This window comes from Balaenoptera ricei, chromosome 8, assembly GCF_028023285.1.
Source record: "Balaenoptera ricei isolate mBalRic1 chromosome 8, mBalRic1.hap2, whole genome shotgun sequence".
Taxonomy (NCBI): Eukaryota; Metazoa; Chordata; class Mammalia; order Artiodactyla; family Balaenopteridae; genus Balaenoptera; species Balaenoptera ricei.
Window position 1 is genome coordinate 25,128,048 of NC_082646.1, and position 26,456 is coordinate 25,154,503.

General features: G+C 45.6%; 1 protein-coding gene across 16 annotated transcripts in view; it reads left to right on the top strand.

Moving 5' to 3' along the window:
• The window catches only part of LOC132370449 (neural cell adhesion molecule 1), a 309,440-nt gene that overhangs the window by 264,905 nt on the left and 18,079 nt on the right, over positions 1 to 26,456 (top strand). For 9 of the 16 annotated variants that reach the window (XM_059930466.1, XM_059930476.1, XM_059930467.1 and 6 more), the window contains 6 exons: positions 3,848 to 3,998; positions 4,329 to 4,513; positions 4,865 to 4,961; positions 5,270 to 5,440; positions 7,063 to 7,194; positions 26,091 to 26,215. In XM_059930466.1, coding sequence (XP_059786449.1) covers positions 3,848 to 3,998; positions 4,329 to 4,513; positions 4,865 to 4,961; positions 5,270 to 5,440; positions 7,063 to 7,194; positions 26,091 to 26,215 — 861 coding nt within the window. Of the gene's footprint in view, positions 1 to 3,847; positions 3,999 to 4,328; positions 4,514 to 4,864; positions 4,962 to 5,269; positions 5,441 to 7,062; positions 7,195 to 8,275; positions 8,291 to 12,478; positions 12,527 to 14,105; positions 14,148 to 26,090; positions 26,216 to 26,456 lie in introns of all 16 variants that reach the window. The other 7 variants (XM_059930462.1, XM_059930463.1, XM_059930464.1 and 4 more) reach the window with 1 other exon arrangement.

The window sequence follows — 26,456 nt, forward strand, 5'->3', positions numbered from 1 at the left end:
GGATGAACAAATCCTTATTATTTCCTAAAACTGGATCTTATTCTCTTGCTGGTGCTGATAAAATCACATCCAGGTAATTATACTTAGAGAAATAAATGGCCCCAACTCCCAGGCCAGGCATTTTGAAATGATAAAATTTTTTTGACTCTTACCTGGTTGATGTGGCTTTGGATCATAAAGTCACAGAGTTAATGATCTAAAAACCCACTCAGCCCTTACCTTTCCAGCTCAACTCATCTTGTTGCTCGCTTATTTTATCATGATTGGTCTTGGTAAATTACCACATCACATCTCATCCCGAAGCAATGCAAATGACATCTCTCATTGGTTTTCCCAAGTTGCGAAACATATCTATGTTACTTTTATAGAGCATTAAGTTTATGAGATTAGAGTGATTTGTCACAAATGGTTCTTTTTTTTTTTTAAGTCAGTAGCATATTTAGCCTTTGAAATTTCTCTGACTGCTTGCTTCAGTTTGGGTAATGTGGGACTTAGTTTGAAAACTGAAGCTAAATATAAATCTTTAGATTGTAATTGCTGTATCCCCAAGACCCTACTGATGATCATGCCTATCATTCTTGACCTGATTTGTGTGATTAACTGACAGATAGTGAAATAAAAAACAGTATGTTTTAGATGAAGTTCAAGAATCTAATCTATAAATACTTTTTTAAAAAGTAGCCTTTTCTCTAGATGGAACTTTGATATTGTTTAATACTATAAATGTAGAATATGGCAATCCTGTAGACTGTATTTTAATTGGGTAAACCCATCCTCCAGTCTTTCGGAAATGATAATTATTCAGAACACGTAACTCATGTGTTCAGGTCATAGCTATAAATATTTAATGCTGTTTAATATTTAAAAGTTAACTGCCTGTCCCCAGGCACTGATGCTAGTTTCTGCACCCTGCCGTCATCAAATCTAATTCATTATAAGCTCTCTTTGTGTCATTCCTTCCTCCACGTCGTAGGGACTGTAGTTAGGTGCACACCCTCTCTAAAACACTTGCCTCCTGTAAACACTTCCCAGGAGTGCTGTCACAGACTGGGTGTTTTTATTGCCCAAAAGTCATGGGCTCGTTGGGATTGGGGAAGGGAGAAAAGAAGGGTTAATTATCAGCCACTCCTGAGCCACTACCCCTCTCATTCCGCTTGGCCTTGTGCATCTTCCCGTCACTCAGATTTAGACACGGCTAGAAGAGGAGCTGAGATTTATCAGGGAGCATTAAGGAGATGTTGAGAGAATTGTTATTATTAGTGGAAGTAATTGGTTTACTCCCAGGAAAGCAGACACCTCACTCCATTTTGCAGAAGTGTCCTTATCTTAAGTTATCTCGCTCTGGACATAATTGACTTTCAAGTGAGTTCTGCCCCCTGGGGCTCAGAAGTTCCGTTCCCTCCTATTTGTCTCAGTCAGGGATGAAGACCATGAGTCCAGATGAGCTCAAAAGAAGGCTTGGGTCATGGCTAATTTCATTCTGTAAGTTCTGGAAAGCCTTAGGACTTTTCCCTGCAAGAAGAGAGACAAAAATGTCTTGATGAGAAGAGCAATTATAATTGCCTTTCATACATTTTTGCAAAACCGGGTCTTCTTGCCATAGTGATCGTTTCATTCGTACCCAGAGTTTATCTGCTTCCTCCTCGAGCCTGGACCATCAGCATGACGTGTGGTCTGGATGGCTTGGAGGTGGCACTCTCTGACTTTGTCCTGGTGCCAGAGTAAATCATTTCAGAAGGAGATAGTCCAATCACACTGGAGTCTGTCTGCGTCCCCTCAGAGGGAGAACTGGGCATCTGGCAAATAATTCCATCGTCAATCCTGTTTTGAGCCACCGCAAAATAAAATTCTCTATGGAAGGCTGCCTACTGCTCTGCTGACATCATTAAATGAGAAAATTTTCCAGAGAGAAATTTAGACAAAGAGACCAGAGAGAAGGGGGAAAAAAAGTAAGGCTGTGAATGCAACCATTTCCTGAGCTTCTCTTTGACCATTTTCTAGATCATTCTGAGTAAAAACTGCTCATGTCCCCCTTTGTGGTTACTTGTTAATGTCCTTCTCTTACCTACACGACTTTCTTTGCATCTTTTGCCGTTGTATCCTTCCTTATGGAAATGTTCTCTTGACTTCTGAAAGATTCTGATCAGTTTTCCATGTTTGTGGTGGCAGCCCCAGGACAAATCCTGGGTGTGTGACAAAAAATTACAGTTCAGTCACTGGCTGGCATCACTGTTGGCTGAACCTGTGATCTCACTGAGGTAACCAGAAAGGCCGGGGTAAACCATGAATCCCCTCTGCCTTCATTCTGCTGTCTTGGGAATATAGGAATGACAAGCAGGTCAGGTCAGCCCTCAGAGATACTTGCAGCGTTGACCTCACACTCCTGATGCCACGAGTTTAGATGATGCTTCAAGATTTTGTTTGGCACATGACCGTAGACTTTTGAGACAAGTGCTCCACACCTGCCTGTGTCAGCTCCCATTCATCCCCTGGGGTGCAGCTTCTCAGCCCATCAGCTTCACAGCTTTCCAGGCCTCGTGGAGGCCGAGAGCCAAGGCATCTGGGCATTCCTGTCAGAGAGGGGTGGCCCTCGCTGCAGTAGGTAATGATGGTTTTGCTTGGCTCTTCTGCCTCTTTGCTGGCAGTTGTGTTCTGGCTTCTGGATATGAATGTGATGGGACTAAATGACTGAAACAGATTAGCTCTACCAGTGATGGGACTTTTTGTGGTCTGAGACTTCTGTCAAGGCCAATGGTGTCTTGCTTTTGAGCTCCCCAAACTGGCTGCCATATGATATTTCAATGCTGGGTTTTGGGCTTCCAAACAGCAGCTCAAAAGAACCTGAAGGCAGGTGTTCTTTAGTTCTTTAAAGGCCCAGCCTCATGGGATGACGGACGATATGCAGAGCACTCACCTGTCTATCTCTATGGAATATCGCTCACTGGACTTAAAGAGTATGGCCCAGCCTACGAGGAGCTGGACTCCTTCTTCAGATTGCCAGCTTTCTTGAGGGTCTGAACTCAGACCGCATGCCTAGACTCTTCCTAGGCCAGCAACCATTTTACTTAAGAGTGTCAAGGGGGGAAACCCCTTGGAAATATTTCGGTACCCATTGCCCAGGGCTCATATGCTTATTCCTTGTTTGACCAACTCTTGTAATTCCAGAGACTCAGGAAGACAATTCTAGTGTCAAGGGCTAGAATATGGTGACTATAGTGTCCAGGATTCCAAATCTGCCTGGGATTGTCTGTATCACTGTTCCGGGAGAGGGGACCCAGTTCCCCTCACTTCCAGCTCAACAGCTCCTGAGCTCCGGATTGTTGGACTTTTTTCAATGAAATTATTTTACTTTTAAGCATCCAGGAAAGTAAGGCATCTGCAGAAATATGGATTTCTTGTATAATTTCTTTTATTCGGATTTCCCATTATGTGTGCATGCACCAAGGAACGGGCAGATGGGCAGGGGGCTAGAAGGAAAGGACGGGAGTGCAAGTTTTCCAGAATCTCACGAGGCAGGGCTATTGCAGCTGCAACGCCTGCTGGCCAGACTTTGGCTTCCATTTTAGATGTGCCAACCAAATCGTCTTGGGGGCCTTGGTTGTCCTTCTCAAGCCAATCTTGGCACATAGGCTAAGCTGCTTGGGTAAACTGAGTCCCATTTTCTGTTTGGGGTGCACCCAAGTTCCCAGAGTGCTCTCCGGAGCCTCCTCTCAAGTCGGTACCTAAAGCGAGACTTAGACGTTGGCCCAGAGAGCAGAGAGCTGTGAGGCTGGTCGCAGACAGTGATGGCCCGGTCTCCTGGCCCCGCCCAGCCCCGGGCCTGACGCTGTCCCTCCCCTCCTGGCAGACCCTGGACGGGCACATGGTGGTCCGCAGCCATGCCCGCGTGTCGTCCCTGACCCTGAAGAGCATCCAGTACACAGACGCTGGGGAGTATATCTGCACCGCCAGCAACACCATCGGCCAGGACTCCCAGTCCGTGTACCTCGAAGTGCAATGTGAGGAAAACGGTGGGAAGACAGGGGGCAGGGAGGGCCGTGCAGGGTCAGGATGACAGAGGGAAACAGCTGCCAGGACCCGGCCCATGGTGGTTGGCCCCTGGCCATTTCAAAGCTGTGTCCGCAAGGCACCCCTTCACGCCGTCCCCTGGCTTCTTACAAGTCTGCGTGTCTCCCCGTGCAGCTCATGGGAAGTGACCCCGGTCTCTGCTGTCCCCCGGCACCAGCTCGGCCTCAAGGCATGACCAGCTTCCTGGTGCCAGGAGACGGAGTGGGGGGAGGGGTCACGATCGTGGCAGTCTTCCTGAGAGCTGTTGTCCTTCTTTGCAGATGCCCCCAAGCTTCAGGGCCCTGTGGCTGTGTACACTTGGGAGGGCAACCAGGTGAACATCACCTGCGAGGTGTTTGCCTACCCCAGTGCCACAATCTCATGGTTCCGAGACGGTCAACTGCTGCCAAGCTCCAACTACAGCAACATCAAGATCTACAACACCCCGTCCGCCAGCTACCTGGAGGTGAGACATGGGGGCAGCGGGCAGGGTGGCGGAGGCACCGTTTGAGGATGGGCAGGCTCCTGGATACAGCTAACATCTTCTCACTTGCTTCTCTGGCACGTCCTGAGCAGGGGAGCCACTGGCTGAGGAAGAAAGTGAGCCTCGGCCCTCTTTCTCTCCCCAGAGCTAGATTGGGGCCTGGGAGGCAGAGTGTGCCTCTCCCATGATCCCCTTTTCTGTTCTCTCTGGGTTAAGGCTGGGCTGCAGCTTTACTGATTCTATTCTCTACTAATTTTAGTTCAATAAATAAGGATCTGAGGTGGGGGCCATTCCGTGGGACACTCATAACTCAAGAGCTCCTTCTTTCTAAAGGTGACCCCGGACTCTGAAAATGATTTTGGAAACTATAACTGTACCGCAGTGAACCGCATCGGACAGGAGTCTTTGGAATTCATCCTTGTCCAAGCAGGTGAGCACCCCTTACGGCTGCACCACCCTCACCCTTGCCGGCCCTTTTCATGACCTTCTGTGATGACAGGAGCGTGGGAAGAAGAGGGTGTGAGGGTCAGGAGGCTGGGAGCTCTGGGGGCTTTGAGGATCTGGACATGGGACACATTGGGAAAGAATTGCATGGTGAGGTGGACCAGCAGGAGACAGGATATAGGCGACAAGATTCCCAAGAGTTAAAAGAAATGAGAGAGATGTGTTTCATGATTGGGAGTTACATCCTGGGCCAAATCAGGCTCACCTGAGTCTCCATATATGTCCTTTTCACAGACACCCCATCATCACCATCCATTGACCAGGTGGAGCCATATTCTAGCACAGCACAGGTGCAATTTGATGAGCCAGAGGCCACAGGCGGGGTGCCCATCCTCAAATACAAGGCTGAGTGGAGAGCAATAGACGAGGAAGTGTGGCACTCCAAGTGGTATGATGCCAAAGAAGGTAAGTTGGAGAGTCCCGGTTTACTTTAGAATGATGACTCTGGGCACACGCTCACCCCTTGCGTTCACCAGATGCTGGCACCCTGACTGCCCATTTGAGTAGGGTGCACACCACTCCCCAATACTGAGAGAGGCCAGATGCCACCACCTGCCGTCCTGTTGATGTTCCTATGCTGCAACACCATCACCGGCCCCCCAGACTTAGGGTGTGGTCACATCTCATGTAGAGTTATTGGCCTTCTGCCCCCTGGTACTTCGGAACCTGGTTCTCGTGACCCTGGCAGGATAGATGAGGCCAGCTCAGCCACATGCCAAGCGGAAGCCCTGCTTAGGTGCTGGGCACAACCAGAGGAGTCCAGTCCCCCCCTGCTCTGCATATTTGGGTTCCATGTGCTTCAGGTTCTCTGCTCTCACCCATCCAGTCCTGCTTGGGTCTATTCAGGGACTGCCCTGTAATGAACCAAATAAGCAGAGCCAACCAGACAGGTCTGCTCTTAAGTCAATCCTATGATATATTTCCAAACCACAGATTTGAAAAATGACCCTTGGATGACTGCAATTTGAAGTCTCTGAGCTCGGATCATCTTTCCCTGAGGACTGAATATATTTATGTCTAACTCTCCCTTTGGGGTTTAATTGGAATAACTCAGTGAAGTAGGTTTTGTTTCTGTAGAAATTTTTAATCCTGGAAATGAGGGTAGAATTGGGAATGGGCTAGGACACGGTGTCATAGCAATTCAGAGACATCTTCCAACCCAGTTGTACTGCGCATTCATCCTGCCAGGAAACTCCTATCACTCCTTCAGCTTTTGGGAGGGCTGGGAGGACTTTCTGGGTAATCAGGATTAGAGCTAGAAGAAAATGATCCTTTACCTCCCTGACTTCCCCCCTGAAACCTCATACCAAATCTGTGGCTTTTTTTTCTAGTTAACTATTTTATTGTGGTAAAATATATTTAACATAAAATGTATTATTTTAACCATTTTTAAGTGTACAGTTCGGTGGCATTAAATACATTTACATTGTTGTGCAACCATCACCACTGTCCATCTCCAGAACTTTTTTATCATCCTAAGCTCAATACCCATTAGACAATAACTCCCCATTCCCTCCTTCCCCCAGCCCCTGGCAACCACCATTCTACTTTCTATTAGTTGACTAGTAATAGTCTCTGTATAGTTGACTCTTCTAGGTACTTCACATATAAGTGGAATAATACAACATGTGTCCTTTTATGTCTGGCTTATTTCACTTAGCATAATGTCCTCAAGGTTCGTCCATGTAGTGTGTGTCAGAATGTCATTCCTTTTTAAAGCTAGATAATATTCCATTGTATGTATCGACCACATTCTGTTTATCCATTCATCTGTCAGCAGACACTTTGGTTGTTTCCACATTTTGGCTGTTGTGAACAATGCTGCTGTGAACATGAGTGTACAAATATCTATTCCAGTCCCTGCTTTCAGTTCTTTTGCACATATATCCACAAGTGGAATTGCTGGATCAAATGATAATGCTCTGTTTCATTTTGGGGAGACCTGCCCTGCTGTTTTCCATAGCAGCTATACCACTTCACCAATAGGTTTTTCCTCCTTTGTGACCCTTTTCATATTTTCATGACAGCCAGCATGGAAGGCATCGTCACCATCGTGGGCCTAAAGCCCGAGACAATGTACGCGGTCCGGCTGGCGGCCCTCAATGGCAAGGGTCTGGGTGAGATCAGCGCAGCCTCCGAGTTCAAGACGCAGCCAGTCCGTAAGTAAAGCCAGCTGCCCAGCCTCTTCCCCTTGGGGGCAGCTTTTTGTCTTTCAGATCCCTCTGCTCACGGTGGTCCCACCTCCTAGTTCTCTCGCCCTCAGTGATGACTGATACCCAGTCCCTTTGTCCTCACTTTCTTGAAGGGCTTGGTGACACCATCATAGCAGCTGGTCCAGCTTGTTAGAATAACAGCCAGGGAGGAAAACCACTAACACATGTTATTAAAGACAATAGGAAGAATCACAGCCACGTGGTAGGGAGGGATTTGGGGAGATTTGCTTTTTGTCACCAGGGCCCTAAGCACCTGGTGACCTGAAGGAAGACAGTAAAGGCAGTGACAGTTGACATAATTAGTTGTGGGATTTTTGATGCAGCAGAGATATTCAGTTATAGGAAAACGGAGCCTGCTGTAGGATATATGAGCAGCAGCAAAACCCCAACAAGGCAGAAGGGAAAAAAATGGCCTCTGACCTTCCTGCTCCTCCTCCCTTCCCACACCCAGAGCCCAGTTGGGGTCTCCCTGGTCAAGGCCTCTTTCAGGAGTCGCTTCTTCCTGATCCCATTCAGGGTTGCAGCTCTTGTTTGTCTCCATCACGCCCTGTTTCCTTAAACCAGGCATGCCTTACTTTTCCCTCCCTTCCCACACATAGCCAGGCTCTGGGTGAGCCCTGGTCTAGTCCTGTCCCTCCACAGACTGGAGTTCCTGCCCTGGGAGAATGGTGAGTCCATCCGGGTGAAGAAGATGCTGTAGCACAGACTTCCCCAGTGGTCACAGAGCTCCCTGGGCCCTCTCTGACTCCTGGGATTAAAAAGCACACAGGGGAATCCTTTGCTTTCTTCTCTCTGAAGCCAGGGGCCTGGGAAGTGATCCCCTTGCCTCTTCCCGGAAGTAGAAAGCCTGTCTCATCTTCCTCGTGCAGGAATTGCTTCTTTCTGGATTTGAAGTAATTTGATAATTTGAGTTTCCAGCTCCGTGTGTTCTGCGGATCCTATTCATTTCTTTCACATCTTATTTTTTTTTCTTGGGTCTGTCTCTTGTCTTTTCTTTTCGTCTGTGTTCCATCCATGGGATATGCAGATAGCCCTCTTCCACGTAAGTGCCTCTTCATACCTCATTACCTGTTTCTATAGTGTTAACATCTGCTAGTTCTAGTTTTTAATTTAGTTCTGGTCCCTTTTGTCCCCTAGAGGCTGAAGTAGATGATATCGTCTGGGCCCTAACCACACTGACCTTAGTCTAGTTGTGCCCTTGTTAATGTCCGTAGGTTACTCCAAGAGGCTAACACTCGTCCTGTTTTAGAGCATGCAATTTTTGTGTCTTTTGAAATTGTGTTTATTTATTAATTTCTGTGTGTGACAATTACCCTGTGGCAACATTTTGCTGAGCCAAGCATGGCGGAGGTGTGCAGAGGGTCTCTGAATAACAGGCTATAGCACCGTCTCACCTTTAGCTGGGTTGCCAGAAAAGTGTGGCTGGGTTGCCACAGCCTCGCCAGGCCTCTGTTCAAAATCCCTTCATGGGCACAAGAACCCGGAAGGATTTTCACATTTGCTTTTAGGAGGTGAAAGAACTGAGCTCACTGCGTCTCCCTTTTCTGTCTGGCAGGATGGTAGCTGGAAGGTTCTAAGGAGAATGGGTAGGGGAACCTCATGCAGCAGTAGCTACAGTTGTAAAGAACAGCATGAACTTGGGTTCAAATCACAGGTACATCCTGCAGGGGAGTCAAACCCCCAGTTCTGGTCAACTCTGTTCTCTAGCACTAGGTTACTTGCAACGTGGATTTCCATGTTTGGGAAAACTGACCAGCTACTTAGTAGCTCTACTGCCAAGAATGCAGAGAGAGGGTGATTCTCCCCAGGAAGGACACTTTAATCGTGTAAGCTGTAAATAGTGGAGCTGGGAGCAGGGGTAACAGGAAGCACACCTGCTGTTCCAGGAACAGAACTGTGCTCTGGTCTCAGCCTGCATAGATGCCCCCCAAACTTTGTGTCCACTGAGGCTCAGCTTCTTCCCAGGCTGAGCTCAGAATGGTGGAGGGAAGTCTTAAGCTGCACACTCTTTTCATAAAAAGCTCCTAGCTCCTGAAAGGCACTCAGGGAAGCTTATCTTTTTGAAATTTATTCAGAAATACTGCAGCAACAGCAGAAACTAAGTAGCTCAGTGTAGGCATTCTGAGATTTCGAGCAAGTGCTCAATCTACTCTCTCAGCAGAGTTGGTTCGTGAATGAACCAGTTCTGGAAGGATTCAGAATCGTGTGTGGGGTGGAGCTGACAGCTAGGACTGACAGCTGTGTGCTCTGGGCTGGCAGCTCAGCTCTGCCCTGAGTGCATTCAGAAGGCACGAGGCCACCTTCCTCCTGGATCTTTAACCTGGTCTTCGGGTGTCCTCTCCTCTGGATTTAGCAGTGAACGAAGGCCGGCTTAGTTATATGACAGAGAGGAAGGCTAGGGTCAGGCCTCCTTCTGAGTGTCTAACCAGTAATGGGGTTTTGAGTACTGAATCGGAGGAACTGGGTCTTGAACTTCAAAGGTCATAAGCGGTTTTAATTCACTGCCAGCCCAGCCTTTGTTAAGGTGAGAATTTTTTTTTTTGTTTTAAAAGCCAACATTTAATTCTTTTAGAAAAGGAGACCTCTAGATTTTATTGTTTGTTGTCTGCCAGTATGAAGATGGATAATTAACCAAGATTCCAAGAAGTCCTTTGGAAAATGGTGGGGTCAGTTCTCTATTCCAAGTCAATCGTGAGGGATACAGCAGCAGGCATTGCTAGTGTCATGAAAGGTCAGTTTTCTCAATCACCTAATAAAGGTATGGTTTAAAGAATTAAAAAGCAAACTTCTTTTAGATAAAGAGAATGTGGCACAGTTTTAGAGTTGAACGTGCCTTTTTCAAGGGCTTGAGCGGGGTGAGAGACTATCATGCTCTCACTAAAGTTGGTTCTTATGGACTTTCCTTGCACACTTATAGCCTTCCAAGAGTTGCTGAAGTGAGGATATTCGCCCCAGGGGTATCCTGTCATGCCTAGAGCCATCCTGAGAAAAGGTTACAGTTGGAAGGAAGATGCCAGTGCTTGCCACTGCCAGAACAAAACCCAGTTATTGCTGCTAGAAAATGAGGATAAGTTTTAGGAAGGACCTTCTCTGAGTTCTCACTCCCATTCCTTGAAAGACACAAAGGCTGTCTGAACTTGAACAAGATCAGCCATCAGTTTAGCTGTGGGCTTACACCGAGCCCAGGAACCAGGGGTGTTGGTTTCTGAAGCTGGCTTATCTTGCCCACGGACAGTGCATGCCCCTGCTGTGATGTCGGGGTGCAGGTGCACAGCCTGCTCCTGTAGCACTGGAGGTAGGCGCTGGGTACACCCCACCTCCAAGGAGGAGACGGTATAGGGTCAGCAGGGGCTTGCACCCCGGGCAGAGTCAATGCTGCCGGCCCCTCCGGGTTGGGAGGCATAGGGGAGAGCCATTCCTCAGCACTTGAAGTTTGTTGAAATGTCTCAATATTAGTGTTGCTCTCATGGTTCCTTAATAGACCACTCCACATTTGGGGGCATGAATATGTCAAAACAGGGATGAGAAGGTGAAACTAGCCAATATCTCAAGGACTCCTGCTTCGGAGCGGCCCGATTTGAAAGCCGGGCTTGCCTGTTGGGAGGTCCCTTTGTTTCTGTGAAGGCAAAGGAAGCTGTGGCTCCAATGGGACAAACGGAATTCCAACCTGGGAAAAAGTCCCTGTTTCATGTATTTTTAGGCCAGGTGTCTGCGTGCTGTCAAGAAACTCTTAGGTGGAAAGCTCACAACCTCTGTTTGCCCTGAGAGGGGCTGCTTCCCTCTCAGAGCTGCTAAAGCCCTAAAGAAATGATGTGACAATTTATTACGACTCTTTCCTACACGAATGAACCACACACCTTCAGAATCTCATTGCCTGAATGTTACCTCTTCATTTGCTTCTGTACCATGAAGCGACATAGACAATTTCTTTCCAGGTGTAAATGTTATAATTGGGTCTCTACTTTTTAAAAGAGGCATCTTGAGACTTTTGTGTTTTCAGTTTGCCCCCTAGATGGCACATGGCAAGTATAAGTTAAAGCATTGTAATATATTGTGGTTAAAGCACATAAACCCCTATCCCTTTGCCAGAATGATATGGACAATCATGCAAACAATTCAAGCCAAAAAATAAAGAAATAAAAAGGAAAAAAGGAGAGAGAGATACACTTTTACCAGAATTAACCAGGTTATCAAGTCATGATGAGTTAGTAGCCTGTCTTGCTCTGATTCCAGTGACATTGTACTCGATGGTTTAATGAGGTACCCTCATCTGGAAGGTACGAGAAAGACAGAACCATGAGTGTCAACGCAATGTTGGAGATACAGTGAAGTTTTTCCAAATTTTTATACAGCTCTCAAAGGGGACTATGTTTTGTGATTGCTGATGGGACAACTTCTGAATATTTGCCAGTGAAAAACTAAAGATCCATTCAGTGTCCAAAATGTCTCGGACGCACCATTTTAAAGGTTCTCCGTGCAGAAAGTTGGTTAGCATTAACTTGGTTAGTCCCGGTCCCTCGAACATTCCCTTTCTCTCGAGGGCAAGAATAACACTCGATGTTAATTTGCTTTGCCCTCTGTGCACACAGCAACAGCCAGAGCATCACATTTCATAGGGTTTGGAGGGCAGCAGTGGCTGTCATACCATCCAGATGCCAAACCATCCCGACCTCACCCAGTCACAAACATTAAGGAGGATGGTCGTTTCTGTTTCATTGGGACCTTGAAATCAGAGAGTGAGACACACCGGTTTTGCTATAAATACGTGCCATCCATGTGGGTATATGCCTATATATACACACATGAAGAGGTAGGTAATGGCAAAACCAAAGTGCTTTTCCCCTTTTCTGCTGGTTCGCCTTAAGCTGGGGTCCAGGTTCCCTTCCCTCCTGACACCTGATCCTATGGAGACAGCTGGTCCTGCTGAACTGGCTCTTTGTTTCCAGGCAGGGTTGGAGGCCTCTGCAGCTGTTCCTGGCCCAGTCCCTTACCTGAACGGCAGGGCCTGGCAGGCGCACAGGCTCAGGGTTTGAAGTCAGAGAGGCCCTGCTCTCTGCTGGGCCGCCAGCCACCTGTTCTCACGCATGGGGTTCTCCTTCCCGCTTATAACTCGCTTCAGCTTCTCTTACTGACACCCCCGGGTTGCCTCTTCCATTTTTCCCTTCAGTATCTGTGTGCCTCGATGAACTTTTTTTTTCCTTTTTTTTCACCTTCATTTTTCTTTCCTCAGCGGCTCCTGCTAGCTCTTCCACCCCTGTTCCATTGTCTCATCCAGATAGTGAGTATCATTTTCTTCATCCATCTCTCTGCAGGTTGCTTGCTCTCTGCCAGCCACAGTGGGTCTGCCTCACGTTACCTCCCTTACCAGGTGATAATTCCACTCTGTTAGTGGAGAGCAGCACCGGGTTTTAGAGAAGCAGATGAGAAGTAGGCACAGGTCCGCTCAGATTCACGGGGGACAGCTCTGCCCGCAAGAGGAGGCGAGTGGAAAGCATGGCTCTGGACAGAAAACCCCGCAGACAGGCTCCCTGAGGCTGTGGCAGCCCCAGCCCTGTCCTCGAGATTCATAGTGGGCTGATTATTTGGAGAAGCCAAAGGAATTTCCCAAGAAAAATGTCTATTCTGCAGGGTCATAAGAAATGTTTGGGTCGTTGTGTTTTCACCCTCCATTTTAATTGGCATAGTTGGATTCAGACATTGAAATTAGAGAGCGAGGTCTGTAGCTTTTGCTTTCTCCATAAATGCATATATTTCTCGTAAATATTTGTGGGAAAAGAAGCAGTGTGTCTGCTTGCAGATGTGCCTGGCCGTAGACACATTATTTAACCCTTTACGAGGGAGCCTTGTTTTTTCTCCTCTGTAAAACACAAGAAGTAATCGTACCCCCGCCCCCGGCACCTACCAACAAACCTGGCGTTTATCAAGCTGTTTGCCCACCTAGGAGCAGTGCCAGTAAGCCGGCCGCTGTGTCGCCTGGTCAGTCTCAGGCTTTGTCACCCTGCCTGAGCCTCACTCGTTTACCACCTTATTTTCTTCGGCTGCCCTGCCCTGAGTCCCCGGGCGCGGGGAGAGCTCCGGGCCTCCCACTGTCCGGAGTGACGAACCGAGCACTCCAAAGGGAAAGAGCAGAGCGGGACAGCTGCTGAGTGAGACCCGGGTGTCACGCCCGCATGTGCTCAGAGCAGCGACAGTGCAGCCGGTGGGGCTGCCCAGCTGACCCTCACCCCTTGGTGCCTCAGAAGCCCTGCCCCTTGGGAGGAACCTCGGGAGTGATTCAAGCCCCAAGCTCAGAGCCCTTTGTGGCACCTGCTTGACTTGGAGACAAGCCCGCCTATCCCACGCACTGCTTTCCAGGCAGTGGACTGTAGCAGCAGGAATTCAGGTTTAGGGTCCAGGTTCAAATACCAGCTCCACTACTTCTGTATATAACTCCATGACCTTGAATGAGTCATCCCACCTCTCCGAACCTCACACTTCTTATCTCCCAAAGGAAGGATAGATTCTACTTACTCTATAGGTATTTATGATAATTAACGATTAAGTACGAAAAAACACAAAACAGTGTGCAGCACGTAGTAGCTGGAATTCATAGTAAGACTAAATGAGGGTTATGTTACTTCTTGCTGCGTGAGAGTAATTTGTCAGCAAAATCACTGATAATCTCTTTAAAATACCTACATTCATATTGATAAATCAGGGAAGAAGGAAATGAGAATACCTGCTTCACCATCTCTTTTTTTCTTTATAATAATGCCTTAATATGTATACACACACATAGATATGTATTTATAAATTTAATTTATCTCCGTTCCCTCTTTCACCTTTCTGTGCCCTTGCCATCCTTCATATTTCCATAGCAACCTGGCCTCTTCCTGCCCTTGCCACCACCAAACCATCTAGTGAGTACAGAGCTTAGCTGCCCTGGGCCAGACTGCTGCTTGTGGCAGAGCCGACTCGTGGGTCATAGTGCTGTCCCTGGTTCCCTGCCCCCCCCCCCCCACAGAGTGCTGAAAGCAACAGTTGTGCATGCACGGAGGCTCCTTGCCTGGTGTGGGTCCCTAAGCATGCTGTCTGCCTGGCCAAGAGAGCAGACCCAGTGTCACCAAAAGAACTGGGGTGATTCTTGAAGAAAACTCTGTGCACAAGGAGACTTTTCCAAATTTACCCACAAGTTAAAAAAACAGAAAATGATTAGAGAAATGCTGAGGAGACAAAAGGAGAGCATCTCGTCCCAGCTTTCATTGTCTCTCCCCCTCCGACACACACACACACACACACACACACACACACACACACAGAGGCTAAAATAGAATAGCTAAAAGACTGAGAACAAGGAGGGAAGGAATAGAAGCTGGCTGCCCGGGGAAAGGGAGAGGATGAGGAAGGAGGGAGCCTCTGCTACCTGACAGCGTGCCCTCCTTTGCCTCCTGCAGAGTGTGGAAGTGTGTGCCCCGAACACGCGGGGAAGGAGAGAGGCTTCTAGCCTCCCTTGTGCTAGAAAAATTATGGCCTCAAAAAGCATAACCAGGCTCTGTCAAGTTTGTGTGCTGAAAGTCTATATGAAAGTTCTGGAATTCATCTCCTGATGGCCAAACTGTACCATCTTTTCCATCACGGAAAACGTTACACTTCATCACAATCTGTAACATGTTCCAAGCTAGTCTTTATAACGCTCTGATGAAGTGGGCTTGTGTATTAGGCCTTAAACTCCCTGACAAGTCAACTGGAATGTGTGTGTGTGTGTCCACAGCTGTGTGCGAGTTTTAGATTTTATAATACTTCTGAGTGCACAGGAAAAATGACGTGCGTCCCATTAAGGGTAGTCAGAGCAGAAGGCAGAAAGCAAGAATGCAAAGTACAGCTCCCGCTCCACTCCCTGGGCTAGGGTTTCTGATACATAATTGAACAGAGAAGAAAAGAGTTTCTGCGTGTTGCATGAAATGGTTCTCTTTTCTACTGCAGAACATAGCTGAGGGTCTGCTTTCTTGGTGTTCTCACTGTGTGCGTGCTGCAGTGAATTTTAATTCCTGATGCTTTTGAGGTTACATTTTGTGAGCAGAGCAGGCGACAATGAGCTGTGCTCACATGGGTTTAATTCAGGTGATGGGTTTCTCTGCATTTGGAAAAGGAATGAACTTAACAGCACCCTTTCATCTGCTAACAGCCATGCTCCAGTCCTTTGCAGCTTGAGTGCAGTGTGTGTGCCGTGCAGAGCATAGCGGGAAAAGGCTACACAATGCATTTGCACAACTTGGGTCATATTTAAGGTGTCTCACTGTAGGTTGGTCTTCTCTGGAAGGAAAACAGAATCTTGGATCCAGATTTTTCCTTAAGGAGGAATTAGGTGTCTCTCCCCTGACATAGGTTTAATTTTTAAACATCAGGCATTTCTGCCCACAGGTAAAATGATTAGCAGTGACATCCAAAGAGAAGAAAGTTTGAGTCTTCTTTATTTTGAACCACTTGACTACTGACCCAAATTGTAGGTCCCAGTGGATACTGAGATAAAGGAAAGACAGTCACGATTGGGCAGCAGCCCGTATTTAGCATGAACATATTTCTCAACTGTAAGGCAGAATGAGTGTGAATTGCAGTGAAACTAACAGCAGAGTAGCTGGAAGCATCCAAAAATCCATCAATCATCAGTCAGTCAGTAGGGTTGAATATAAATAATGTCTTTTATTTTTGCTTCTGTGTGTGTGTATTGATTCATTTATAATTATGAATGAATGAAGGTAGCCTAAGTAAAATCAAAGGAGAAACTGCTCAGTTGTCTATAATCCCTGCAGGCACCCTTGGTTGGACTGTTCCAGACCCTGTGCAGTGTCAGACAGTGAGAAGCAAACACTCTTATCAGCTCACAGTGGCAAGGGACTGTGTCACTTGGTTGAAGCATTTCTCTCGAATCATTTTTAAACATTGGTGTGCTTTGGGCAGAAAGGTATCTTCACCTTCCTTCTTTGCCCTCCTTCTCTCTTGGCTCCAACTGGTAATAGCCAAAACGCCCCTTGGCCTGTGCAAGTTAAGGTGGGAAACCCAAAAGGCCTTTTGATGAAGCAGAATCACTCAGTAACAAATCAGATGTAAATATAACATAGGACAGAAAGGAATATAGGCAAATCCAAACAAGAAAGCTGTTTTTTTCATTGTAAAAATCAAACTCGTGTCTTATCCATTCACCGCAAGTCTAAAGAGATAACTGTATCCACAAATGCCCGAGCATGTGTTTAATGTCAAATTCTTAGCTCATTGAGCCAGGGGTTCAGTTTCTGCTGTTTAGTGTTGACAGAGCTATGGTCTCAACCTCCAGAAGGAAACCTATTCCCTTTCTGCACTGGCCTCTTTTTTTTTTTATTATTTTGTTAGAATCTTTATTATACTACTTCATGGTTCTTTACTTAACTGTTTTTTTCATTGAAGTATAGTTGCTGTGCAATATTATATAAGTTACAGGTGTACAATATGGTGATTCACAATTTTTAAAGGTTATACTCCATTTATAGTTATTATAAAATATTGGCTATATTCCCTGTGTTGTATAATATATCCTTGTGGCTTATTTTAAACCAAATAGTTTGTACCTCTTCCCCACTGGTACCCATTGTGCTAAGTGAAATAAGTCAGACAGAGAAAGACAAATACTGTATGATGTCACTTATATGTGGAGTCTAAAAAATACAACAAACTAGTGAATCTAACAAAAAAGAAGCAGACTCACAGATGTAGAGAACAAAATAGTGGCCTCTTCTTTTATATGTGTCTTGATTGGGGTTATCTCATGGTGGCCCCTAGGATAACATGGGTAGACGAATACGGCAGTGAGATGAGATCCCTGGCCACCTTCTCTGCCTGCATCCTCCAACCCTCGCTCATCCCACACCCGCCTCCTCATTGTGCCAAATGAAACATGAAATGACTTCTTAATGTAATGTAATATTTTGTTCTTCCAGGGCACACGGTCTGCGCCTTAAAAATCATGGGACTCTTCCTTCATGACCATGCTCTGTTTCATTGCCCTTGTTTTCCAAGGATGCCGAGACATTTCTGGAATCTGTGAAGAATAACTTGCCTTGTTCTTCTCCTTCAACAGTCTCCTGGATTGACTTTGACATCTGGGTCCTGACAGAGACACCTCCCCATTTCAAAACAAGTTTCCATGCTCCTTGATGTGGTATTAATATGCAGTGTTGCAGCTGTAGCTAATGCTTATTGGTGTTGTTAACCAAATGCTCTTTATGATTTGTTAGTCTTCTATTTCCGGGCAGTTTTACTGCCCTTCCAATGTTTCCTATATATGCTGCTAATTTAAGTTAATTTCTCCTTTTATTTAGTCTGTGATTTTGTTGTTGATTTTTCTCCCTGCCCATTGTTTACATCAGTTTTTAATTTTTTTGTATTTTCCATGTGATCTCCTCCACTTTCCTTTCAACCAATCATGTGCGTGCGTATCATGTGACTTTGTCATGTGGCTTGCATGGTGCTGATGATGTCGTCCACGCTGGTGAACAGAAGGTAAAACTCTTTGTTCTGATTAGTGAAATAAATCTGGGACCACAGCCTGGCACGTAGGGCCCACTCATTTCTTCCTGTCTCGGATTTCCTAAGCAAAGCCATTTGAGAGATTTCCTCTTGTTCTCAATCAATGCACATCCAGAATTCATCATCCTTCGTAGCCTTTACATGACAATTTGATACCATGACAGCCTTTGGTTTAATGGTTTGCTTCAAGAAATTTGGCTACGGTAAAATCACTTTAGTCATGGCAGAATTTGCACCTTTGAATTTTCACCAGATAGCTCGTAAACATTATTTCCCAGAAATCAATGTTGCAAATGAGCTTTATAGCATTGTTGTTTAACTTTTGTAGTTCTACAAACCACAGTTGCTCTAAAATGTCCCACTTCCATGAAAACATAACATTGCTACAGAGAGAAACGTATCATTCCCAAAGGTTGTATTTGCTCAAAACCAATGAGAGAGTTTCATAAAATTCATGCAGATTGAGGACTTTCTGAAATGAGAGATTTAAGAATTTGGAATTAGAGCAGTTTGGCTGTGATGGCCGAGGTGTCACTTTTCAAGTGGCCCACCTCCCACTCTGGGCAGGAGGGAAGAAAACTCAAAGCAAAAGTCACTTGACAATTACCATGACTGGAGATCCATGTAATCCAGAAGAACACAATTGACCCTTGCAGCAAAGGCAAAAAAAATTATAACCTAATTAAGCGCACAGGAGTGACAAAATAATTAGTTAATATTGTGACTGTCACAACCTTGTAAAAACATTTCTTATTTACCATGAAGAGTAAAGGAAGCCTCTGCTCACCACTTCCCCCAGTAAAATCAAACACCCATTCAAACCTACCCTGGGAGTCACATGCGTGACTAACTGAAAATTTGTACTTCATGTCACAACCTGAGACACACACGGGCTAAACTGATCACAAAAGGGAAACTAACACCAGTAACCCCCCAGGGCGCCCGTGCATACAAGGGGTCCCCGGCGACCTCGCTTCTCTGAGAGCTGATTGGGCGACATCCACACGAACAAAACCATCGGCCGTTCGTCTCGCATGTGCTCTGTCCCTGGTCTGTCCTGTGTCCCGTGCACCCCATGTGTGTGAGCCCTGTACGTGCCACCCCTCGCCCTCCGCATTGACCCCCTCTGAGGACTTCAGCTCTCTGGGCATGGCCACCGTGCCCCAGTTTAGTCCCATTTACAACCAGACTCCTGGACAGGGTCTTGGATGGGCGGCATCCTCGTTTCCAAAAAAGGAGATGTTTAACATTTACATCGTATGAAATAAAGGAGGGATGTCCCCAAAGCAGGGAACCTCTATAGTTCTAAAAACTTGGACCTAGCAAAAAAAATTATCTTAATCTGTGAGTCTTAGGGGAAGAGGAAAGAACATTGGGAACCTATGATTATATAAACTCCAAGTCCCACACACAAAAAAATGTGGTTTCATTATTTCCCTGAGGGAGACAGGCTCTTTTCAGACTTGGGGTGACTGCTCAGAGGCTGAACCTTTCCCCTGAAAGCTGAAGTGTAAGCAGATATTGGGTTGAAACCCCTTAGTTTCTTCTGTAAAACCAAGTTGGGTCATTTCTGTGCAATGCTGTGATTCAGAATGAAGCGCAAGGTAGAAGCTAATTCACACCTCTGAGGAGAGATCTCTTGCAGACATTTTAAGCAAGGCTAGAAGTGTTTGAAGGTGTTTCCCACAGTTGCCCTAGAAACACACCTTAGCAGTGGTCTTGGCTGTCAGTAGAAAATTTGGCCAGCACTAAAAAATCACCTCGGGAGCCTGCGGAATTCCAAAACGTGATCACCCCCTCATCAAACCACCCCTCTCCTGCCATTTGCAAGGGGGCAGACAGAGGATGGTTACGCAGATGAGCAACAAGCAGCAGGAAATGGCCTTTAATAATAAAATTGAAGGGAATGGAGAAGCTGGAGCAAATAAAATTTACAGAGGAGAAAAATCTTAGTTAGGGATGGTTCCTCTGGGCATTAGTTACTAGGTTTCAGGTGAGTTAAGCCTAATGAAGAGGGTTTAAGTGAACAGTGGGTTGGTTGTATGCCCACAATAGATTACATCCAGTGTCCACTACCCTCCGCCCCCCCAGCCCCCCCCCACAAAATTGCCTACGATGTGATTAACATATGCCAGGTGTCCGTGCACCTTTGGTTTCCATCCAGAAGGAGATGAACACAGGCATTGAGCACAGCCCAGGGCCACTTGGCCCCTGAGCCCACAGAGCTCTGCAGGGAGCGGTCCAGGGCAGGGACGCTCAGACATCTGGCCCAAGGGCACAGGCATGGGTTTGTTGAGAGTGTAGATTTGAGCCCCTGATGCCAAAGTTTATTTCTGGTGTCATGACAACACATAACTGCGGGTCCCGCTTCCTCCATGCCTCCATCAGCTACCGAGGACTCTGCATAAATGGGACACCCTTCCCACCAGCATGTATGTGATGAGATGCCCCCTGCACCCCCCTGTTCGTGTCCTGCATGTTTGAGCATGGATCCCTCCCCACTCATTTGTAATGATCTTTTTTTCTTTAGCTACTGACACTGACTTGTACTAGGAAATGCTGATTCTGATGAACTAAACCCTTTAACACCCACTCTTCCTTCTTAGATTGAAAACTTCACTAACCATCCCTTCCACCCCCCTCCTTTATTTTTTACAGCTGTGTGTCTGGATTGCCACGGTCTTTGGCAGGTCGACATAGACTTTTCACCAGGGGTTCTGCTCTAATTGCCTTTATTCCTAAGGATTCCCAGCACTGGTGGTTACCAGGATAGAAAGCTAGCATGAAGGGGCCAAGGCAGTGATGTATATCAGCCCGAATCCTGTGGGCATGGACCACGGGGTTCAGAAAGTGCCCGTTTCCCTAGGGTTTACCAGTATGAGGGCTGAAACCTCCCAGGAGCCTCATACTTCTTAATAACGAATCTCACGTCCATGAAATAGTATTGGAGATGTTCACGCACCCACCTTGTGACCTCGGAGGCAGGAGCCAAGTTAATTGTTGGTGATGGCAGTTATTTCTGTCTTAACTTCCTCAGCCTGGATCAGCCCCCATAACCACAAGCCATACCTTTGTGGTTGTATTTTCTTTTTAGGATGATGAAACAGAGATAATTGATCAATGAATCTGTTGGTGTTTTCATGACACCCACGAGAAGGGAGTTGGTACTTTTGTGGTTCGGTCTGTCAGAGTTCATTTGTTGCTGTTTAATTCGTCCTCGGTGCTGCCAGGCCTCCCCCCCATCCCCCGCCAGCACGCACTCCCATTCACAATTCCCAAGATAACTCGCGCTGGGAAGATTTGTGGACTGGATGCCTCCATGAGCCTGGCCACAGAGAGCCAAGCATCCTTACTCTGTAGAAGTGGGGGACATGGCCACACCCATACCCGCTCGTTCTGTACCCCAGCACTCCCCAGAGCCAGGGACTAGGATGGCATAGAGTCAGGTCATGCTAGCACAGCAGATCCTTAACAATTAAGAGACAAGCACTCAGGAGAAAAAGAACACTTTACTCCAAAGGCCTGATCTGGGGGGAGCGATGCTCGAGACAAATGGATGCCAGTCCAAGCACTGCAGGCTGCTCTTTGGGAGTATTGGAAAACCACCTTAGACTAGAATAGCCAGGTAGGCTGCCAAAGAGGCATCAGGGAGATGTTGAGGGTCCAGGAGTGTATGTGGCATAGATCACATTCGTCTGTTTGACATTAGGGCTAAGAGGTTGGTCTGAGGAAGGAGAGTTGGTGGTCTAATAACTGAGTCCTGATTCCCTTTGGTAATTTGCTGATCCCATAAGGACCAATCAAACTTCGAACTTCTTGATGTAATTTTAAATGTTCTTGAATTGGAAACATCAAGCAAGCGTCATATCAGAACAGCTTAATCATACATTTTGGACTTTTTAAAACAGTTTCAAATTGCTTATAATAAATAATCAGTAAAGGGGAACAGGCATTAGGAGAAACAGAACGAACAGTATTTTTAATGCCAGACAATCCTTTTTGGTAGTAAAAGATTCTAATGCAGGCCCTATAACCATCATTGGGTTCTTCTCAGATGCACCAAACCCTGTGTGGGTCCTGATGGGAGAGAAAACAAAGTGGGTGAAGGCAGAACCCAGGTCCAGCCTGTCTCAGCCTATTGGCCCCTCAGCATTTCATTCAGAACATACAACTCTTGGTCCTTGGGCTTTTTGAGTGAGAAGTAGAATATTGTTTTCCTTCCAAAATTCATAGTTGCTGTTCAAAGGCCCTGGGTTTGTTAGAATTTTTGTTGTGGAATTCAGATATCCAGCAGTAGTTTTCTGGTCCCAGGGCTTCTGCTGACGAGGAGAAAGACATGAAGCTGACTCTGATTTTAGGGCCAGTAGCACCATAATTACAAAGAAGAACCTGCAATCTACATGGCCAGAAATACACATTTCAATTACGGTTTCTAAGGGGAATTTATAGGACCTGCCAGTAATATTTTTGACTGTATGTGGTTTCTCTGGTACATTCTTTTTTTTTTTCTTGCATACACGATTCACATTCTTCTAGAAAATACCAGAACTGCCTGATATTTCATATTTGTTATTGACAAGGTTTATTTTTACGAACACCACTGTTTTAGTCTTTACATAAAATATTTAGGGAAAAAAATTTGACTCATGGCTGAAGCTAAACTCAGAGGGTATAATTAACCCCAGGGGTTTTCTTGGAGCCACCTGCCGATTGCTGCTGAATTGCAAACCAACATTTACAAATAATTACAATATTGGTTTTGCTGAAATTACCCATAATGATTTCAATCAGAGCAGCCATCTCAGAACAGAGTGTATGCTGGGACCCTCTAAATAATTTCCTCTCTTAATGTGTTCAATAAAGCAGCAAGCCTCCTGAATGCCAGGCCCGTTTCTTTGGTGTCAGCCCCCTCCCTCCTCAGGCGTGGCTGGAACATTATTTTTTCAGAGAGCTTAGGAAATCGTTTCTTTAACCCCATTTCTAATCTTTAAAAAAATTGGCTGCCAGTAAACATTTGAAGATGAGTAAGACAACTGATTAAACAAATATTGCTCTTTCCACATCTGTATGTACTTACAACAAGTTGCATGGCCATATAGTTGGTCCAAATCTCTATGATATTAGTTGAATAGGATCATCCTTTAGAAATACTGTCATAGGAAGGGTTAGAGTTCTGTACAAGGGCCCCACCATGCAAAGAATTGAATAATAATTGAATAACTAAGTTTTTTCATTTGGCAAACAAAACCTTGTCTTAATCACCTTTGAAACTCGAAAGCCTAATGGACTACCCAGTACTTAGTATGTACTGAATGTGCACTTGATGAATAAATTATCTTTAAAGTACTCTAAATGATATGATATAAAATACTCTAAATTCTATGAGAAAGCAATACACATCAGAGTTACGTGGTAGTCACTCAGCTAAAATGGTGGCAAATTATAGTGTTCTAACTTCTATAAATGTTAGAACTATGTTCTAACTGTGGTATAATTTTTAGTGGTTGCTCTGTGATTCCCACTATATTTTTTCTGAAACAAATCCAAAAATAGGACAGCACCTTCATCAGGGCTCTTGGTTTTTGCAGGGATTCCTTGGCTAGATTTTTGTTCATATGACTTTGAAGACTCTTGGGGTCTTTTTTTCAAAGACAGGAATTTTTTGAGATAACTTTTTTAAAATTGTAGAAAAAATGGGCATCTCTGTGCCTAAGTGATATGGAATTGTTGAACTTGCGGTGCATCTCCCTAAAATTGACTGAACATCCTAGATTTGGGGTTCTGTGTTTTACAGCATCATGAAAATAGCCAAGGTGTTCTTGATAACTCATCCTAGCACAGTGACTGTCACAGTGTCACGGTGATATCAGAGTGAGGAGGAGCCCTCGGGAGCATCTGGTATTTTGCAAATGTGGAGACTGAGGCAGTGACCTAGCCAAGGCACTAGACACCCTGAGCTCCACTGTGGCATCCTTAGCATTCAGTTCTAAAGGGAGCTTCACAACATCAGAGAAAGCCCCTTCTAAGTAGACACTCCCCCCAAAGCAGGGTTCACTGTTTTGTGGTATTGATTCAGACTTGGAAAGCCATACAGCTCAAATCTGAGAGAAAATAGGAAGGAAGGTACAGACAGAGCAGCCCCAGTGCAATAATCTCTATTTCCCTTCCTAGGAGGCCTCGGGGGAAGGACTAGGTCCTTGCCTGGTGGGTGTGTTGGAAGGACCGCTGATGCCACCTCCTTCCCTCCTTCTTAAGGCAAAGAGACCATTAATCCCAGAGTCAGTGTTGCAGTTCTGAATACAGAAAGTTATAATGATTAATGTAAGTCTTCATTCAGTCCAGGGTCACCAACATCCCGTTTCACCTGGGACTAAGGGTTTGTCCATGGTAAAGGACTTGCAGTGCTAATGCCTGGAAAGTCACAGGCTAACCAGGACGAGGTGGTCACTCTAACTGAGCAAGAGAGTAGAATTTGTAAAGTTCTACTGCATCTCCTATTCCATTGTTCAGCATTGTTGAATCTACACAGACCTCATTCCCTGCTCTAAAATATACTCCACTTTGAATTTCTTTTTGGCACTGCATATCTCTAATGGTATAAGACATAATTGAAATATTATCTAAGACTTAGAATGGTCCAAAAGAATTTGAGAAGCATACGCACCTTGACATTATCTAAACCAAATCTCTAAGTATTTTCCACTGAGTAGTTGGTGCTGGTGGCTAGATAGTGGCGTAAAAGCAGGACAGGTCTTTGCCTGAAGCCCATTTATCTTTTAGTTTTTCTTTTTCTTTTTCCTTAATTACTGATTGAAGAAAACACATAATAAGCACAAATTTTCCTAAATACTTTATCCCTCAGACATTAAGATTACACAGCCTCCCTGTTGTTGCTTTTATGTGTCCCCATGACTAGTACATGTGCACCAAGATCGCCTTGCCATCCTGTTAATTGAGCTTCCAGGTGGTGTGTGTGCTGCCGGCCCAGGCCGAGTAGCAGGGCTCTCGTTAGCTTTGTCTCTGGTTCCTCCTTGCCTCAAAAGGAAAAGTAGGACACTCAGCCACTGTAGGTTCTCAGAGTAGCTGGGTGAGGAGGGTGGGCTGGACTGACCTTACCAGCAACCTTCTCATTAAATTACGAAAGGTACACTGTGGGTGATGAGGCCCAAAGCCTGGTGACAAGCCTCCCCTGGCTCTCGTATCCCATGTCTGTGATTCTATCTTCCAGAGAACAAGCGAGGACCACCCACCCAGAAGGTAACTGTTTTATAGGCTCTCCAAATTTTCTGTCTGAGGTCATGAAATAGATACAGAGATGCTTTCCACAGGAAGTACAGGGTTCCCAAGTGTTTTAAATCTTCATTTTAACTTTTTATAACAGACGTTCTCTCATCTCATTGCTTTCAACATATACTAATGAAATAGCTTCTCTTTAAGTAAATCGGCATCTTCCTGAAGAACCGTCCCAGCCCTGGTAGTTTGTCACATACAAGCTTATCTTTCTTCTCGACCTTGGATTCAGAGTTCTACTGCAAGGAAAAGAGAAACATTGACTTTTTTCTGTTGAGAAATGCTAAAGACATATTTCCCTCTCTCTTCTCACAAATAAAAAGACTTTAATGATCGTTCCATTAATACAAGGTACCAAGGATTATCACTCAGGCTGTTGAGCCACAAATGCAGGATACTTACAAGAAACTTGCCTACAGCAACTCGTGCTTTACTTAATCACAACTGGAAACTCGTTATTTTTTTTAATGAATCTAAGTAATAAAATTTAATTCATACAAAGATGGTCACAAGAATGCAGCATCATTCCACCCCAGTTAGGGATTAGACCACTGGGATGAATCATATATCCAGGGGAAAAAAACTGGGCTGCTTTGAAAAATTATTTGATGGGTGTAAGTTTTCTCCTTAAATGCTTACATTTTCCCCTATTTCAGGCTGTTCCTCAAAATGTACCAGGTTCATAAAAGTTAAATCTGCAGTTGTAAGAGCAGCTAAAAGAAAATACAAGCACATGACAGAAAAAAAAAACAACAACACTTCTCTCTAAAATGGTGAAAGGACTATGCTAGTAGGGAGGCAGTTTCCCAGAACATTCCCAAAAGGCGTTCTCAGTTTGGGCTAAGTCTGAGGAATCCAACTGGAATTCAAAGTTTTATATGCATTGCTTTTTAACCATTTGAATTGCTGAGAAAGCAAGAGGCCAGCCCCACCCCATCACTACATCCCATTCTGATGGATTGGATTTTCATTTTGTGGATGAAAATGTCATGCGAATTACGTGGCTGTTTCAGGGGAACCCAGTGCACCTAAGCTCGAAGGGCAGATGGGAGAGGATGGAAACTCTATTAAGGTGAACCTGATCAAGCAGGATGACGGCGGCTCCCCGATCCGACACTACCTGGTCAAGTACCGAGCGGTGAGTGGCCTCCTTCCCGGGCTTCACACCACCCCGCAACCCTGACACCTGCCTTCTTGGAGCAGCAGCGTGCAAAGCCCAGGGGGGCAGGGGCGGCCTCTGTGCCTGGCAGGTGGCTCCTGGGTCCAGGTTAGGGTTTTACATTCCAGGATTGACTTGCAGCCTTTAGGTCATGTCTACACTGAGACCATTTTTTTTTCAGTCCCCTATTTTATATTTTTTAATTGAAATACAGTTGATT